Source organism: Stegostoma tigrinum, chromosome 26 (assembly GCF_030684315.1).
Source record: "Stegostoma tigrinum isolate sSteTig4 chromosome 26, sSteTig4.hap1, whole genome shotgun sequence".
NCBI classification, from domain to species: domain Eukaryota; kingdom Metazoa; phylum Chordata; class Chondrichthyes; order Orectolobiformes; family Stegostomatidae; genus Stegostoma; species Stegostoma tigrinum.
Window position 1 is genome coordinate 21,084,603 of NC_081379.1, and position 18,597 is coordinate 21,103,199.

The 18,597-nt window shown below is 36.9% G+C and overlaps 1 protein-coding gene across 2 annotated transcripts in view; it reads left to right on the forward strand.

Annotated features, from left to right (window-relative positions):
* Nucleotides 1-18,597, forward strand: part of ap1b1 (adaptor related protein complex 1 subunit beta 1) — a 68,767-nt gene that overhangs the window by 28,669 nt on the left and 21,501 nt on the right. Inside the window, exons 7-18 of one of the 2 annotated variants that reach the window (XM_048555853.1) lie at nucleotides 693-914; nucleotides 4,540-4,660; nucleotides 6,563-6,658; nucleotides 7,194-7,309; nucleotides 8,329-8,494; nucleotides 8,839-8,937; nucleotides 12,771-13,030; nucleotides 13,704-13,911; nucleotides 14,546-14,566; nucleotides 14,803-14,832; nucleotides 15,719-15,853; nucleotides 18,186-18,331. In XM_048555853.1, coding sequence (XP_048411810.1) covers nucleotides 693-914; nucleotides 4,540-4,660; nucleotides 6,563-6,658; nucleotides 7,194-7,309; nucleotides 8,329-8,494; nucleotides 8,839-8,937; nucleotides 12,771-13,030; nucleotides 13,704-13,911; nucleotides 14,546-14,566; nucleotides 14,803-14,832; nucleotides 15,719-15,853; nucleotides 18,186-18,331 — 1,620 coding nt within the window. The remainder of the gene's footprint in view (nucleotides 1-692; nucleotides 915-4,539; nucleotides 4,661-6,562; nucleotides 6,659-7,193; nucleotides 7,310-8,328; nucleotides 8,495-8,838; nucleotides 8,938-12,770; nucleotides 13,031-13,703; nucleotides 13,912-14,545; nucleotides 14,567-14,802; nucleotides 14,833-15,718; nucleotides 15,854-18,185; nucleotides 18,332-18,597) is intronic. The other variant, XM_048555855.1, reaches the window with a different exon arrangement.

An 18,597-nucleotide genomic window follows, 5' to 3' on the forward strand; every position in this document is an offset into this window, starting at 1 on the left:
CAGCAACGCCACCCGAAAACTGGAGGAGCAGCACCTTCTATGCCACCTTGGGAGCCTACAACCCAATGGTCTTAATGTGGACCTCACTAGTTTCAAAATCTCTCCCCACCCCCTGGCCTCATCCCATGACGTTCCCTGTCATGCCCGCCTCCTTGACCTGACACAACCTGTCTGTCTTCTCTCCAACTTATCTGCTCCTCCTACCTCACTGACCAATTCCCACCACTGCCTACCTGCAAGCACCTATCACCATCCCGCTTACCTTCCCCAGCTCCACCCCTCAGCTGTCTCTTTAATTCTGAGCTCCCTTCCCCCTCACCCATTTCTGAAGAAGGATCCCAACCCGAAATGTCAGCTTTCCTGCTCCTCTGATGCCGCCTGGTCTGCTGTGTTCCTCCAACTCTGCACTGTTATCTCTGTCTCTACCATTGGCGGTTCTTACTTTCTCTGTTTATAAATGTTTATCCTTTTAAATGAAGTATGTGCAACTTATTTGATTTTTAATAAGTAGAAGTTGTAACACCAGTGTACATCTTTTAATTAGTAATTGGGCAATATATTTCATTGAGTTAAATTATTGCTTTGGTAAAATATCAATCTTTCATTTCTGTGTAGTAAAATATGTGAAAAGTGTGCTAATTGTGATACTTTAAACCTTGATTTTAATTTAACCAGAATCTCTTGTGTAATAGCATCTGCGAACGTGTGACACCACGTTTATCTCACGCTAACTCAGCTGTTGTTCTGTCGGCTGTAAAAGTCCTAATGAAATTTATGGAAATGTTGTCAAAGGACTTGGATTACTACGGCACTTTGCTGAAGAAACTGGCACCCCCGCTTGTAACATTGCTGTCTGCAGAACCAGAGCTTCAATATGTTGCCCTCAGGAACATTAATCTCATTGTACAGAAAAGGTATGTATCGCTGCTTCGTTTTTGTTGAAAAGGAACATTTGTGTTAAAAGGCATCTAAGTTTCTAGGAATACATGTTCTAAACTATTAAATCATCAACATTTATGAAAACATATGAACACTTGTAGTTAGCATTTATTTGTTCTATGGCATTAAATGTTAACATTTTAAAACAAGTCAAAAAACCTGCGCTTTTTAATTCTCTTCTTAGAAATGAATGCAAAATTACACTAACATTTTAATGCAAAAAGTGGAGATTTAATTTGCCAACTATTGTGGGGGGCCTTGTGTGCCCAACTGGATGCCCAAGATCTTAGTTTTTTTTAATGAACAGGAAACTCTCTTGGCTTCCTACCTGGTATTCAATCCTTAACTATTACCAGCAAACAGATTTGCTAGTCATTTAGTTGATTGCTGTGTTTTGGACCTTGCTGACTACAGTTTGCTATTTTTTTCAATAATATTTTGCAATAAAATAATTTCACTGTTCACTGACTCCGAACTGTTTTAGGATGTCCTGAACACATGAACGATTTCATAGGAATTCAACTGTCATTTGTCTTTTCTTTTCTCAAACTGAATGGATTTTGCATGGGTTTATGCACAGTCAGTTAACTTGCAGTAATTTATTAAACCCTCAAACTGTGGGATTAATTCACCTTTAATTTTAATTATGCATTCTGCTTTTTTTTGCCAATTTGTTTAAGTAAACTCATTTGCTACTTTGTGCATATCTAAATCAAATTTTTGTTATGAGAATGGAAAATTTTAAACTGGAACAGTTGTGTGTGTAAATTTTGAGGTGCATAAGGGAGACTTCATGCTCCATCTAATCATACTGTTTGTGATTGGGGATGTTCATTGCTGATATTACTGTCATTAAAATTTCACTTCCTAGTACCAACATCCATGCACACTACTTCTCAAAATCCTGAGATAACAAGGTGTGGAGCTGGATGAACACAGCAGGCCAAGCAGCATCAGAGGAGCAGGAAAACTGACGTTTCGGGCCTAGACCCTCCTTTTGTCCAATGTATCTGTGTCAAAATGGCTTGATTAGGACACCTGTGAAACACCTTGGAACATTTTGACCCATGAAATATGCTGTACATGTGCAAGTTATTGCCCAAAGGATTATTTCCCTGTTGAATACCATATTGAATAGAGTTCAGTACTTCAATAAATGATCCTGAAAATGAAACAGTAATCAAGTGCTGAGAATCTATGACCTTTACACCATCTGAAGTCATCAAGATTTAGGGTGTGGACCCTTTGCTCAGTTTTGTAAAGTTTGCTGATAAAGAATGGGGTCCCTTTCTCAGGACTTTATTCTCAGCTTCTTCCAAAGCAATAAGAAAATGAAGTTTGAATCACCTGGTGTTCTGGCTTGGATCTATCAAGAATATTCAGCTCTGAATTAAACATTTTCCCAGTGGTTATGTTTCCTGTTATTGAGTAGCACACTAGTCTCTGAGTCAAAGTCATGCTCAACCGTAGCTACAGAAATTTGAATACGGTCCTGGCAGACCACTTCAGTTGCAGTGAAGATACTCCCTCTTAAGCTTTGTTCTAATAACATGTTTTTGTTATACTAGTAAGTTAGGGGCCCTTCCCAATAGCGTTGCCTGAATTTTTGATTTTGTGCAGTTAATTTCCTTAATGAAAGGATAGGTATATTGGCGCTGGGGGCTGAAACATCAGCTTTCCTGCTCCTCTGATACTGCTTGGCCTGCTGTGCTCATCCAGCTGTGCACCTTGTTATCTCAGTATCTCAGATTCTCCAGCATCTGCAATTCCTACTACCATCTCAAAATTTTAATTGGAAACCAGACTTCCCCTGGTGTGCTGTCTACTGATGTCCATGTTTCTAGCAAATCTCTGATCCCTCTTGGGCTAATGACTACCCACTTTGAGCTCTGGGTGACAATGGCCTAGTGGTATCATTGCTGATCTGTAATTCCAGGTGATCCAGGTCATGTTCTGGGGACCCAGTTTCAAGTCCTGCCAAGGTAAATTGCGGAATTTGAATTCAGTAACATCTGGAATTAAAAGTTAATGATGACATGAATTCATTGTTAATCATCAGATAAACAAATCTGGTTCACTGGTGTCCTTTAGGAAGGGAAACTGCCTTCCTGCCTGCTCTGGCCCACATATGATTCCAGACCCACATCAATGTGGTTGACTCTTAACTGCCCTGTGGGGAAACTGGGATAGCCCACAAATGCTGGCCTAGCCAGTGATGCTTTGGTCCCATGAATGAAGTTTTTAAAAATCTGGCCTATGACAAATTCAGTCATAAATAATTTCCAGCTGGATACTATCAAGTGTTGCACACTCCTCTGCCAAAATAATCATTATTTTAGGATCACTTTGGAGATGGATGTAATCTTTACATTTTTAGGCTCATCTATGTCCTAGGAGCCTGCTTCATCTTGCATGACTCCATTCCTACAAATTCTTTTCCTGACCCTAGTCAGTTAATATTGTAAATGGAGTAATACAATTGTATAGTACAGAAACAGACCTTTCAGTCCAACCTGTCCACCTTGACCAAGTTTCCCAAGCTAAACTAGCCCCACTTGCCTGAGTTTGGCTCGACTTTTACTAAGTACCTATCCAATTGTATTTTAAATGTAACTGTATTTGGTTCCTGCTCTTTTTCAAAACTGCCTTCATTATTCCCACCACTTCAGAAAAAAACTTTGAATCCTTCTTTGCAAAGTCACGTCCCATTTCAATCCTTGAAAGTGTCATCATTCCCCATTTTTCCTGAAACATGCAATGTGTTTTGTGTAAAATAAGCATGCATTAGTTTTGTTGTGTTTGAAGACACTTTGTTTTATTCTAATTAGTTTGCTAGCCTGTCTCAATTGCAAATTATATGAATTAGACTAATATTAATAAAATCACAGAAAATATCAAAATTGAATTTTTTTCTTGCTGTTAAAGTGCTTAATCCTTATGTTTCAGTTGAAAGTTTGTGACTGCTGATTTCTGACATGCTTTACTCTCTGCCTACTGCACAAGTTGATATATTGACGAATGTATAGTGTGTGAGAATGCAGTTTTTCTTTGCAAGGTTATAAATTTTGCAAACTTGAAATATTGAAAATATACATCAGTTTGCCATCTGAACAGAGACTGGATAATGTTTCAGAGTTTGCGAACATCACAATGCATATTTTCATTAGCTCTTATAGTAGAGTTAGTGTGAAATCTAATGGAGTGATATTCATCTGAAATACTTGCATGAATGAATTACAGTGCAGTGCCAAATAATTTACTATAATTTCCTGAAAATTGCATTCGAGAACGATGCAGTAAAATAAAGTAGTATGCCAAATGCTGCAGTAGATGACAGCATATTTAAACTGCTATCAACTTTCATAAACGACAATGCATGTTTAGGAAAAATCCACACTGTTCCCTGGTCCTGTTGCAAAATGATTCAAAATTAGATATATGTTGCAGATCTTTATGCTGTCTACTCATACTGTATAAATTACCATACATAATCATACTTCATACATTTGTTTATTGAAAACTAGACTTGAAACATTATAGGAATTAGTAGCAAAGTGAAATGTCACTTTTATACTAGGATTTTGTTTTTTTTCCAAATAGACCTGAGATCCTTAAGCATGAGATGAAGGTTTTCTTTGTAAAATACAATGATCCAATTTATGTGAAACTGGAAAAACTGGACATTATGATTCGCTTGGCTTCTCAGGCCAACATTGCACAGGTTAGCATTTGAAATGTACTGTCTGAAATACGTTAATTGTAAATGGTGGAAATACTTGTGTCTGTCAGCATCTTTTTGGGGAGAGAAAATGTTAACAATATAGATGGCCTTCAGGTCAATTTGAAACTTTGTTAAAAAGCTCTGTTTCTCTTACCATACTTGCTGCCAGACCTGAGAATTTCCAGTATTCATATATGTTTCAGTTTTCAGGTAACTGCAGTATTTTGCTTTTGAATTATGTCAGTTCTTTTTATGGAAGATCAGCCTTCAGTAACTACTCAATTTTTAACCCATAGTCAAACATTAAGAATACTTTGTTTTCAAATTGCATGAATAGCGAAACATCCTTATCTGATCTTTGCAGAATGCAGCTGCATTTTGCTTGTACTCTAGATTGTTATTCAGACTTAGTATGTTTTGTGTATGATTGTTGGAAAACTTACTGATGTGCTGAAATCTTATTTAGAAAGAGATGTGTTTGGAATACTGAATTTTATTTAGCCCAATAAATGTTCAAACCATTTCCAAAATGAGCTCCACCCTTCCCACGCAGTTTTGCTTTCAGACATTTGATCGACATCAACCAGGGGTTGTTTTTCATGGATTTTGTGGGTTTTTTTTGTTAGCTATGAACTGTGAAATAATTTTCCCAGTGAAGTTGACAACTTCAATAAATAGTTGACAACAAATAGTTTTATTTTAATGACCTTTTACTGCTGTACATTTTACTTGCAAGGATAAAGACCGAAAGAACTACGATTGCTGTAAATCAGGAACAAAAACAGCAATTGCTGGAAAAGCTCAACAGGTCTGGCAGCACCTGCGAGGGGAAACAATATCAGTTAACATTTTGGGTCCGGTGACCCTTCATCAGACCTCCATTCATATATGTAACTGTTCTAAGGAAGGGTCAACAGACCCAAAACGTTACTTTTTTTTCTTCTTCACAGATGATGCCAGATCTGTTCAGCTTTTTCAGCAACTCTGTTTTTGTCACTTGCAAGGATGTTGAGACACCTGTGAAATGCAGAAAAGTTTATTACTTTTAAATTGATATTCATTTTATGTTTCCCTAATGAGGTTTGTCTGTATCTGGAGAATTCACAAAAAATAAGCACGTGAGACCTGGATTGCCTATTGTCTTAAGTCTATTTTATTGTGACTTGTTTATTCATAGTTTTATTGCATTAACTATAGATATTTATGCCACTGTTTGCTTTTTCCATCCAATGATAAAAGTCTTTAATGAATGAATTTGTTTTGCTAACAGCAATGACAAGCCGACAGTTCCATTTGTCTCAAAGTGTAATTTTTCAATCATGTCCCACAGCAATTTAAGTCATAGTTATTGTATGCATTCTTGTGTTCTTAAATTAATTTGATTTGTTAGTTTCTTCCTCATGAAAAAAGTCTTTGTACAACCAAAACACTAGGATCTCTAAATTATATGAAGTTAACTGTTAAGAATAGATTTTTAAACTTGTCAAGAAGGTTATTGGTAATTAATTTATCATGATATATTTGAGAGGTAAATGTTGCTTTATAACTTGAAGTCGTCAGTAGGGCAACCTTGTGACAAAATAAGAGATATCAACTCAGATGAAGTATTTAGCTTTTTTAAATCAGCTCTTGTGGGCTAGTCACTTTCTTGAAATCTAATTGGAAATTTAATCTGGAGGCCAGACTAGCATTGGTATATTAAATGCTGTGCCTGTATTTTGAAAAATATTGCCAAATTAAATTGAGGCTATCATTACATTTGCAAATTTGGAGATTATGCAAGATCCTAATAAGAGGACAGGTTTTACCACAAAATGTTTTAATTATCCTGTGACATAACCCAGTTGATTTATGATTGCATGGAGTATTTGACTAGCTCACATTAATTATTCCAACTTGCAGGTTTTGGCAGAATTGAAGGAATATGCAACAGAAGTAGATGTGGACTTTGTAAGGAAGGCTGTGCGTGCAATTGGACGTTGTGCTATTAAAGTTGAGGTAAGGAATAAATACTAAATATTGAAGCTTGTGTGGTAGGAAATCACAGATCAGGCTTGTAATTGAATATTTTCTCAATCAAAAATACACATGATGTGAAATAGTTACTGGCTTCCAAGCCCATCACTAGCCAGGAGTAATGATCTAAATTAACCTGTTTTTGTGTTAAGGACTCAATTCAGTTATACTAATTGATGCAGTGCCAAAACTTCGGTTTGGTAACTTGTGCTGTGATAATATATTTCATTACAAATTTTAAATAAATTTAATTCAGTTTTAATGAAGTGATACCAAGTATTTCTTTTAAATCAGCATTGCCAGTACCACAGTAAGAGTAAATTAAAATTTTTGTTACTCTTTGATTCCATTTTAGGTCTGCTTCAAGAATTTTAACTAACTTGCGTAGACATTGGAATGAGCAAGTTGACATGCGTTAAGATATAAAACAATGGCAGTAATGATTGATAATTGTCTTTTTTCATTTGACGGAAAACTGTCTGCAGTAAATACTAACTACTTAAACGGTTTATTTCAGCAATCAGCAGAGCGCTGTGTGAGCACACTCCTTGACCTCATTCAAACAAAGGTAAATTACGTTGTGCAGGAAGCCATAGTAGTAATCAAAGACATCTTCCGCAAATACCCAAACAAGTAGGTTCCATTTGTGTTTTTCTAACAATTATGTATCTATATCAATAATGTAGATTCCTTTTCTCACACCACTGACCTCAGAAATATGTGAACGTTTATTAAGCGTCCACATATTTCTTCCTATTGCACAAATACACTCAATCAGATTTGATGCAAAGTAAATAACTGAACAGGAAAACCAACACACAAATAAAACTGACTCATTCCATGTTGTGCGACTTAATGTAACTAAACTTTTCAGCAAGCGCTGTCTCTTAAGAGTACTTTTTAAAAATACCCTCTTTATTTTGGTTTTTAAGGTTTTGCAGTTGTAATTGTTAACTAAATATTTATTTTAAATTGCTTCATAAACAAGACAATATAATCTAAAAACTGAATTGATTACTATTAATTTCAGTAATGATCGCAGTTTGCATTGATCATTGTAATCATAAATTTAAGATTATATTGCTGTTTAAGTATTAGGTTGGATTATCTAAAATTTATTTGTCCCAATCTTCCTATAATTGAAACTAGTCTTTTTAATACCTTAAGATTGACTTGTCTTTGGTACAATTTAGAATTGAGAGACAGTATGCATGCCACATGAAAATGACATGGTTGCATTATTTTCTGTACACTCTTTCTACTTTGCCCCATTAGTAGATGGTTAGCTCACTTGTACTTTTGATTTCTGCTGCTGGTTGATTCTGTCTTTAGCCCTGTTTGAACAGTGAAATGCATTTAATGCATTTTAGTTCATAGAATTATAATAACTGTGAATCTTGGGCTGCATAAAAATTGCACATGCATTACCATTACAAAAGAAGTTGCAATATAAATTCAGTAATGACCTCACTTGATTCTAAGAGTGGATTATACTCTGCTGTATAGGAGATTTGCTCCATTTCATTCCAGAATCAAGTTGGGCCCTGACTCCATTTCCTCCTCATTTTCAATACAATGGAAATAGTGAAATAGCTGACGTGTGCTATGGTTAAGGGTCCTTTTTATAAATGTCTTCTGCCTTATAAATCAAGGTATGAAAGTGTTATTGCTACACTTTGTGAAAATCTTGACTCGCTGGATGAACCAGAAGCACGAGCTGCCATGATCTGGATTGTAGGTGAATACGCAGAAAGAATCGACAATGCTGATGAACTATTAGAGAGCTTCTTGGAAGGATTCCATGATGAAAGCACACAGGTAAGAAGTTGACCTTGCATTTTTCAGTATAAGCAAACAAGGAGATGATTGGATGTAAGTGGTTAGTGGTTCTGTGACATTCAGAATTGTTTTAATATGTTCGTTATTTTAGTATCCCCTGCAAACCTGGACACCACTGCCTTAAGACTGTCCACAAAGAGCAGAATATTATTTTTATAGTACTCATTATTATGAATATTTGTTACATACTGATATATATTTTCATTGACAGGGTATACTTGCAAATGGAGTTCTATTTTTATTTTTCTAGAAAATATATCAGTAAAACTTTGAGGTGAAGTATGGTTCATGATTTCTCATGGCAATTTTGTCTTTTGTGATAGGTTCAGCTTCAGCTTTTGACAGCTATTGTGAAACTGTTCTTAAAAAAACCAACTGAGACGCAGGAACTCGTGCAGCAGGTTCTCAGCTTAGCCACGCAGGTTTGTTTATTTTTCCATGTGTTTAGTAAATCTGACTAAGTTGGAACCCAGCTGTAGGTTGTAACCGAATTCAATTTTTTTGTTTTTTGCTCAGTCCCTTTTTTTATAGGACTATTACAAGCCCTGTAGAGATCAAAAGATTGCCCAGTGACTGACCAAAGGATGTGATCACATATTTTAAGACCTTTATGGCAACAAAGAAACAAACTCAAACAAATATTATTTAACAATAATGTTTACTTAACTAATACATCAACCTAAAGAAAGGTGTTTTCATTATTAACTAGTAACCCAGCTAAAATACTCTGACATGTTTTAACTTCATGGCATGCTCCTAGCAAGTATGCAGACCTTGCAGACCAAGTTCCAAACTCATTCCAGCTTTATATCAGCTCCTTCTCCCTGCCATGCCAGGGCAAGTCTTCAAATATCCTTTGAATATTGTTCCACTTATTCTTGAAGTTATTGTAGCTATGCTGAAACAGATTGCCAGCAGGAAGGACCAATCTAATGGTACCTTACATTTCCACAAACCCAGTCTCTTCAGAACTTCTCACCAGCCTCCTCATTGGTGGCGAACATGAAAGCCAACTTATCCTATACTTGCCTTTGTGTGAAGAAAGTCAGTTGCCTGTCTTTTGTGCCAAGGTGTGGAAAAAGTACTAAAAAACATGCTTTTGTGCGTAATGTGACCTCCAGTTTTCAGCATGAAACGCTATGCCGTCATTAGTAACCAACCTCGATTTCTCCTCTCTAGCCCCAAAAAGTGAATGTTTTACCCCCTTGATTTTATGCACCAACTTACAGTGCAAACAGGCAGTACTGCCTGTGCTGTAAAGATGGTTCACAGGCATTTAAGTCATGGCTGCACAGCAGGCTGTGTATGGCATGGTGAGTGCTAAACAGAAATGGGTTATCGAGAAAAATGAATGAAATATGAAGCTGCCTCTAAGTTAGAAGTCATAATATTTGTTATCTTATTAAATAGCTGCTTTGCAGTAAGACAGTATAGAGTTGGTTTAAAAAAAAACAAATGCTAGAATGGAAAAAGTAATTTGGCCTGAAGGAGCACAAGACCAAATGCACCATCTGATAAAGGACCAGTCATTGACTTGACATTGAGAAGGAATTATCAGGATGACTATGCTAAAATCATGGGAATTGTTAGTGTTACCAGAAATGTAATGTGTAAGTTGTCTAAATCAAGCACTGGATCCAGCGGAGATTTCAGACAAGCAATTATTTGGTGTAAAGAAGCAAGTAGCTGGAAAAGTTCAGCAGATCTGACAACATCTGTGAAGAAAAATCAGCGTAAATATTTCAGGTCTGGTTTCTGTGTTCTGAGGAAGGGTCGTGGGCCCAAAACGTTTACTCTGATTTTTCTTCACCAATGTTGCCACACCTGCTGAGCTGATCCAGCAACTTCTATTTTTTGTTCCTGACTTACAGCATCCACAGTTCTCTTGGTTTTTATTAATTATTTGATATGGAATGCTATATTATGAAATGATGCAATCTGATGTTGCTTCAGAAGACCAAGCTTGTTCACAGTACATATTATGTAACTTGAGCAGCATGGGTGAAATCTTCATGAATTTTGATACGCTCAGCACTGCAGACTGTGGCATTTGAAGGTTCAGAAATAGTTCTGGTGAAAGCAACAGGACATGAGAAGACTAGATTCATGCTGGTACGAGTCTCTAATATTGACCAAACAAAATGAACACCTGATAAGAGATAACAAGGTGTAGAGCTGGATGAACACAGCAGGCCAAGCAGCATCAGAGGAGAAGGAAAGCTGACGTTTCGGGCCTAGACCCTCCTTCAGAAAACTGGCTTGGTCATATAAGACAGGGTAGCTTTAGTCCTAAAAGACTAACTTTTCCATCATTCAATATCTCCTGCCTTCCATTCTCTCGCAGCTCTCCCTTCTGTAATAATGGCAAAATACTGCAGATGATGGAAATCTGAAGCAACACAAAATGTTACAGAAACTCAACAGGTCTGACAACATCTGTGGAGAGAGAAATGGTTAACATTTCAAGTCTGGTATAATTTCTTCAGAAGTGAAAGGTGTTGGAAAGTAAGAGGCAGAGGAGGAGCAAGACAGCAGACAGTATAAGAAGCCCAAAGTAAAAATTTCCACTGAACGTAAACACATTAATCTGGAACATTTTGATAATGCTGAAAATGTTTCAGTATTATTTGGTAAGGGAGGAAAGTGTAAATTACTTTAAATATTCATAGTTTTTTGGAGTTATTGGCTTTTACTGTAAAGTTTGAAACTTGTACCAATAAAGAAAAGCTACTTCCACAAGTTAAACACAACTCTACATATTTGGTAACTTTTGGTTTTTACTTCAAACACTTGGTCCTATCATTATGCTTAGCTGTAATGCTGAAAATATGTGCTGCAGAACTAACCAAGTTGTTCTGGTACAGCTAAAAAGACACCTATCCAGGAAGGTGAAGAATGCTCAAGTATGATCTATCCATTAAACACTGGACATGAACAGGCCAGCCAGTTATTACCCTGTTAATGTACTCTTGAACATTGTCAAAGTGATAGAATGAACAAGTCATGCCTACTCAACATTACCCTCACCAGTACTTAATTGTGATTTCTCTGGGACCACTTGTATCCAGACCGCTTTGTGCCCTGGTGCAAATATTGACGTGAGCTAAATTCCAGAGTTGTGACGAGACTTGACACCAAGACAGCATTTGACTGAGTGGCATCAAAGAGCCTAACAAAATTGAAGCCAGAGGAGATTATTTAAAATTCCTGTTTTGATTGCAATCTACCTTTTTAACAATGACGATGTTTGTGTGTTTTTAGAGGTCAAGCATCAATCCCAAGGGCATTAGTACAGGAGTTTCAGCGTAGTGTCCTCGTTTGAACTGTCTCAGCACTTTTGTGAATAGCTTTCTTTCCATCGTAGGGTCAAAAGTTGGGGCTTTTGCTGATGATTGCACAGCTTTGAATACCATTTGCAGCTCTTCATGTAATGAAGCATTTTATGTAGCATGCTGCAAGAGTTGGACTTCAATTAAGCTTGAGCTGATAAATAAATTGTCCTTGAACCAGGTGGCTTGCTAGGCATTTCAGAGGGCAGTTGAGAGTCAACCACATTGCTGAGAGTTTAAAGTCACTTGTAGGCCAGACCTGGTTACAAATGGCATATTTTGTTTTTTAGAGGACATTGGTCAACCAGGTGAGTTTTTATCAACAATTAAGAATGGTTTCATGGTCATACTGACAGTAGCTTTAAGTTCAATTAATACATCTAAAATTAAATTCCACAGGCTGCATGGTGAGGCTTGTACTCATTTGCAGAGTATTATTGTGGGCCTCTGGATTTCTAAACTGGTGCTATTACTACATCTCATCACTGTCACTAGTCATGTTCCCCTGACATCTTTGGGAAGAAACATAGCATATTTAGTTCACCCCAGCTTATTAGATGTGCCTAAAATCAGTGGTATAATTGAATGTCAACTGACTATTTCCCTATCGCCTGTTGAGTGCTGTATTGAAGAATGGCTAAAGATATTATGAAGTAGACCGGCAGCAGGTGAAGATGCAATAATGTACTACTTTTTGTTAGGATCATCCTGCTATTTTTACAATATTATGTTTCAATTAATGAATGTTTGCTGCCTGATGCTTTCAGAATGGACTAAACAATGAAAGATGTTGTTGAGATTGTTTTCTTTATTCAGCATTTCAGTGACTGGTTATAGTGATTAAAGATCAAAAATTGTGTGCCATTATCACTGATCTCTAGCCTGGGCATAATTACTATTTCAGCAAAATCTTTTTTGTCTTGCAGGATTCTGACAATCCTGATCTGCGAGACCGTGGCTACATATACTGGCGTCTACTTTCTACAGATCCAGTAGCTGCAAAGGAAGTTGTTTTGGCAGAGAAACCCTTGATTTCAGAAGAAACAGACCTAATTGAGCCAACCCTCCTTGATGAATTAATTTGCCACATTGGAACCCTGGCTTCTGTATACCATAAGCCACCCAGTGCATTTGTGGAAGGTAGCAGAGGTGTTCAACACAAGAGATTGCCGCCACGGTCCGGATCGTAAGTAAAAATTCCCTAAGGGCATTTTGTTTTGGCTTTCTTGAACCAGACAGATCATTAATCTGGCTGACTACACAACTTTTTTTTTTAATGAATACACCTACTAATTGAAAAGAAGACTTGTCTGTGCCCATTGTCTTGTGAAATAGACCATTTTGAATAGACCATTCAAATGTAGCATTTGACTGACTTGCTTCAAGTATGAGAGATTATGAATGATGTTTACTTGTAAAACTATGGAGTAATTGTGTATAAACTGAATTGTTTATTGGCAGTTTGTTTTCACTCCAATTTCCTTTCCACCATTAGGTTTACCTCCTGCAAATAAGAGAACCTTCACTAAATCACTTGCTTGTTTGAACAAAAATTCCAACAGATCATGTTGAAAATTTAACATCCATTTTACTGATCTACTGCTTCACACCTTATCAAACAACCAAACTGAGATCAAGGGATTGTGCACAAGAGTAGTAAAAGGGATGTTAACTATTCATCAGGTTAACCTATAGGATTTTTAGGGACTGGTTCAAATAAGCAAGAGATTTAGGCAAAGGTGTCTCATTTGAGTTAGGCAAACCTAAGGCTTTTGGGGAGAGCAACAGAAATAGGTTTTCCAGTAATGTCAGTTCTGTATTTAAGTAAATCCCGTGCTTAATTTCCTGTCATTATTCAGGAATGAAAGTACCGAGAGTCCAGACGTAACCCCATCAACTGCTGCACAGCCCACTGAGCAACAACCAGCTGTTATACCATCCCAGGGAGATCTTTTGGGTGATCTACTGAACCTGGACCTTGGACCTCCAGTTAATGTTCCCCCTATCCCCTCATCAACAGTTCAGATGGGAGCCATGGACCTTCTTGGTGGTGGATTGGACAGTTTGGTAGGCAAATAACTACAGGGTTCTAAAACCCTGTGTTTTTCAAACTTTTTTTAGAAATTGTCAGTGCACCTGTCAAAGTTAAGTTAAGATGTTATGATGGCGTATTTAATTTGGTTGTAGTGTTCAATCATGTTTTAGCCCCTCTTCTCATTTCAGGAGTATAGTATTGTACAGCACGTAAAGAGCAGAACAACTTTCTTTTAAATTTCACCTGTCCAGAAATTTTATTAGCTTTCAGTATAAAAATAAGAAGACTCTAATAAGAGTAATTAACTTTCTTTCAATGCTTTAGAGTCCTATTTTATTTCTTATTCTCAGATTTTGCCTTAACTAATGGATAACTATTGCTTGTATGTTGACATTTGAATTTTAACAATTCTATAATGTCAAGTAGTTTTAACATTACTTTAGAAATTCAACAGATGCACTGAAATATTGTATGTTTGACACTGTCGAGGCAATATTGATGTTTTATTTTTAGTTGGTATTCGTTTAATAGTTGAAGCTGATATACGTATACTAATCATGCTGTGTTTCTTCTTTGAATTTATGCTGTTCCTTTTTTTTCACTCTACTTCTGCTTGCATGTGAATGTCCTTGCGTTGCCTCTGTCTTTGCATATTCGTGTCTGGAGATGGGCGATGAGACCGAAGGGGTATGATCCTATGTCCTTTTGGCTGGTGATTTTTGTTTCCAAGTTAAAGTTGCAGGATACTTATAGTTTACGGATTATGTATTATCCGATCTCAAGTTCCAATAATTTGGGCTTATTAGTGAAGAGAATCAACATTTTAGATGTTGCAGAATAAAATATACACTTTTTATCATTTTTATTCAGAATGTACTTTTTTTATCTGCATTGTGCAATCAAATTATTTTGTTTTCTTTTAGCTTGGTGGCGATCTAAGCGGAAGTCCTGCTGTAAGTTGCATATCTGCTTCATAAATATATCAAAATGTTGTACCACACGTCCACTTTTTTAAAGAGAGCAATGATTTTATGACTTAATGCTGTTCCCCTCTAATCTGCAGCTGATGTGCTTTTCATCTTTTACAATTCACAAACCACTTGAATTCTTATTAAAATCAGCCTTAATTCCTAATTCTTAACAATTAAATCTTGTGAATTTAGATGCTTTCTAAAATAAGAATAAAAGAAAGTCAATGTGAGCTAAACTTGAAATGTTGAATCAAGAATGCAGAGCATTTGCACGTTATATTCTTAAGGAAACAAAATCCTGCATTTTAGCAATAAAAACTCTATGCAACATGGATTATACTTGTGTTCCTTATGAAGCAAAATATTTAATTCTTACTGAGGCTATGCACTGTAGAGGTCCATGAGTAAGTTACGTTTGGTTTGTGTTTTTTTTAAAAAAGTCATCCATTTGAATACAGCCCCAGGTAAACTGAAATTACGTCCGTTTACCTCATTGTCCAATTTGATTATTTATGGAAAGCCTAGCATCCAATCAGACCATTGCAATAGAACTGGTTTTAGTTTTAATGAAGGAAAATTTACCCATCACTGATTTGAATTGATTTCAAAAACTGTTGTTAGCCCACTGCGTTGAAATGTAATTTCTTCATTTCTGTTTATAGTAATTCGAACTTTGATTTCTCTCTTTATATGTTGTCACACGTCACAAATGTAGATTATTTGTATAAATCAATATTGATGAACTGATCATTAGTTTGTACCTTGGTTTTTTTCCCTGCAGTGTGCACAATTAAAATCAAGTATGCAGCTACTTCTATAGTGAATGCAATGCAGTATGTGACAAAGGTATCTTTTGTTATTTGTACAGATTGGTGCGGGCTATGGAACTCCAGCAGTCGTGCCAACATCCTTGAATGCACCATTGGGAGGTGGTTTAAGTGACCTGTTTGATCTTGCTGGTGGAATGAACATGCCATCTGGTTCTTACGTTGCCCCCAAAACTGTAAGAGTTATTTATTTGCTTTTGATGTTCTTTCTTGAAGGATGGATTATCCCATCGCCTGCCATCTAGCCTAAGTGTCTCACTGCTCAAAGCAGCTGATGCCCTGCTTCCACATTCATACCTGTGCTGCGTGTAGCTGATTATAAGACAAAACTCTGCCCAAGTGCAGCTATTTCCTCTTTTTTTCTTTTCTACCTAAACGGTGATGAGGCAGCATTACTTAGTTAACTCCCTAATCAGTATGGATCGACCTGTGTTTTTTGCATTTTGTGACTCTATTAGTGCTATAAACAGTCAGCAGTAGCATATTGTAAGCCAAGAGCTATAGTTGCTTCTCTCCAAATGACTTCAGTTTGAACTACTAGTAATTAAGTGGTTGCTCCTTTATATATGGTCAGGGATACTTTATTATGATTCTGCTCAATTTGGTTCTTCACAAAAAACTCTAAGCACAAAATTAGTGGAATTGTAATAGTCTTGAAAGTACACTAAAATGCCCCACAGTGCTAATTAAAAGCCTAAAACCTGACGAGAAGCCATTCACTTTGGAAAACGGAGCACTTGTAATGCATGCACATTTCAGTTGCAGCTTATTAACTTTGTTTTAATGATACATAGCAATGAAGGTCCAAATTAACACAAATCTGCAATTTTGCAAGTGCACCCCTGCGTTCAGAACAAGTGAATGCAAAATGCTTGAGTGCTGTGGATAGGGTTTAGTATTAGTATGCTTTGTACAGACACCATTTACAGTTTTTTCGTTAACTTTCATTTTCATGCAATGCGGTAATGAGCAAATTGTTATATTTTCCTAGAATGTGTGTCTCATTTTCCCCTATTACCTAATTTCCTAAGAGATAGTGGGAACTGCCAGTGCTGGAGTCTGAGATAAGGTGTGGAGCTGGAGGAGCGCAGCAGGCCAGGCAGAATCAGCAGAGCAGGAAAGCTGACATTTCGGACCCAAAACACCAGATTCCTGCTTCTCTGCTGCCTGGCCTGCTGTGTTCCTCCAGCTCCACACCCTCTTGCCTTAGTGATTTTGTATCATAGGTCATAAGACTGTTGGGTGTCGCAAGATCCTGTTTTATTCTTTTCCATTCATTCACACCTCCTTTCTGATTAGGGAATACTAGCTAACAATTGAGTGCCTTTTCTGTGCTTGGTTGTGTTTTTTTTTCCACTACTGCTATTCAGTGGTATGAAATATGTCGACAGTACATTTTAAATAAGTAAACTTTCAATATTCATTCTGCCGACTTCCAGGATGAATTACTCTGAGCTACATGACTAACAATGTTCTCTATCTCACTTGATCAACATGACTAACATTAAGTTTGAGAGTGCGCAGTCAGGAGGTACATTACTGGGTTCTATTATTTCCCGTCTTCTGAAGATTTGTCACTTCCAGTTTATTTAATTGGCTGCAAGATTATCGAGACAGGTCCCCTTCAAATATGTTGCCCATTCTAATTGATGTGGTGGAAATAGGCTGTAACAAGCATTTTGTACATATGTAGATTTACATCACCATTTGATGTTTTATGTCATCGCTGTTGAATATTGAGACATTGTTATTTTAGTTTATTTTTTAAACTGTTATCACTTAAACAGTTATACTAATTTGAACATTTCTGATTGACTTAATAATTGGACACTAGTAACGTAAATGTAATAGCTGGAATTAGCCCTATCTTAGTTATCATAGGTTTTACTATATTTTCTCAAAATCCAGATGCATACAGTATTGTTAGTTTGTTGTGAAAGGAAGCTTTGGCAGATCAAAATGCATTGTCTAGATATGTGGCCCTTTGACAAACTTTTTCCTTTCTTCATAATTTGCCTAGAAAACTGAAGTGCAATATTTTTGTTTCTTTGTTCATTCACGGGATGAGGGAGCTGCTAGCTAGGTAGCGTTTATTGCCCATCCCTAATTGCCTGGAGGGCATTTAGGAGTCAGTCGCATTACTGTGGGTCTGGAGTCATGTGTAGGCCAGACCAGGTAAGGATGGCAGATTCCTACCCGAAGGGACATTAGTGATCCAGATGGTGGTTTTTTTCTGACAGTTGACAATGGATTCATGGTCATTATTAGATTTTGTAATTCCAGATATTTATTGAATTCAAATTCCATCATCTGCTGTGTTGGGATTTGAACCTGGGTCTCCAGAAATATTATCTGGGTCTCTAGATTAACAGTCCAGTGATAATACCACGAGGCCATCCCCCCTGCAATATGTTATCAGATTGTTTGAAATTATAACTCCCGTTTTTCTTATTTTCAAAGATTTCTACACAGAGCTGTTCCAGTTGCTTACACTTTTATTTTTACCAGGTTTGGTTGCCAGCTGCAAAAGCTAAGGGTCTTGAGATTTCTGGTACATTTTCACGCCGCATGGGTCATATCTACATGGATCTCTCCCTGATGAACAAAGCCATGCAAGTAATGACTGACTTTGCAATCCAATTTAACAGAAATAGGTGAGAATTGAATTTGTTTGGTTCTTTCTTAAACACAGCAGATTGTTTTACAATATAGACACGCATGCATTAAAATCTCCTGCACAAACAACTTAAGAATGTGGGAGCAGAAGTAAGTCTTTCAGCCTGTAGAACCTCATCTGCCATTCAGTTAAATCATGGCTGATCATCTAAATCAATCACTTGCCTGCATTATCCTCCTATTCCCTGATGTCAGTAGTCTCCAGAGATCTGTTGATTTCTATCTTGAACACGCATTGAACTTT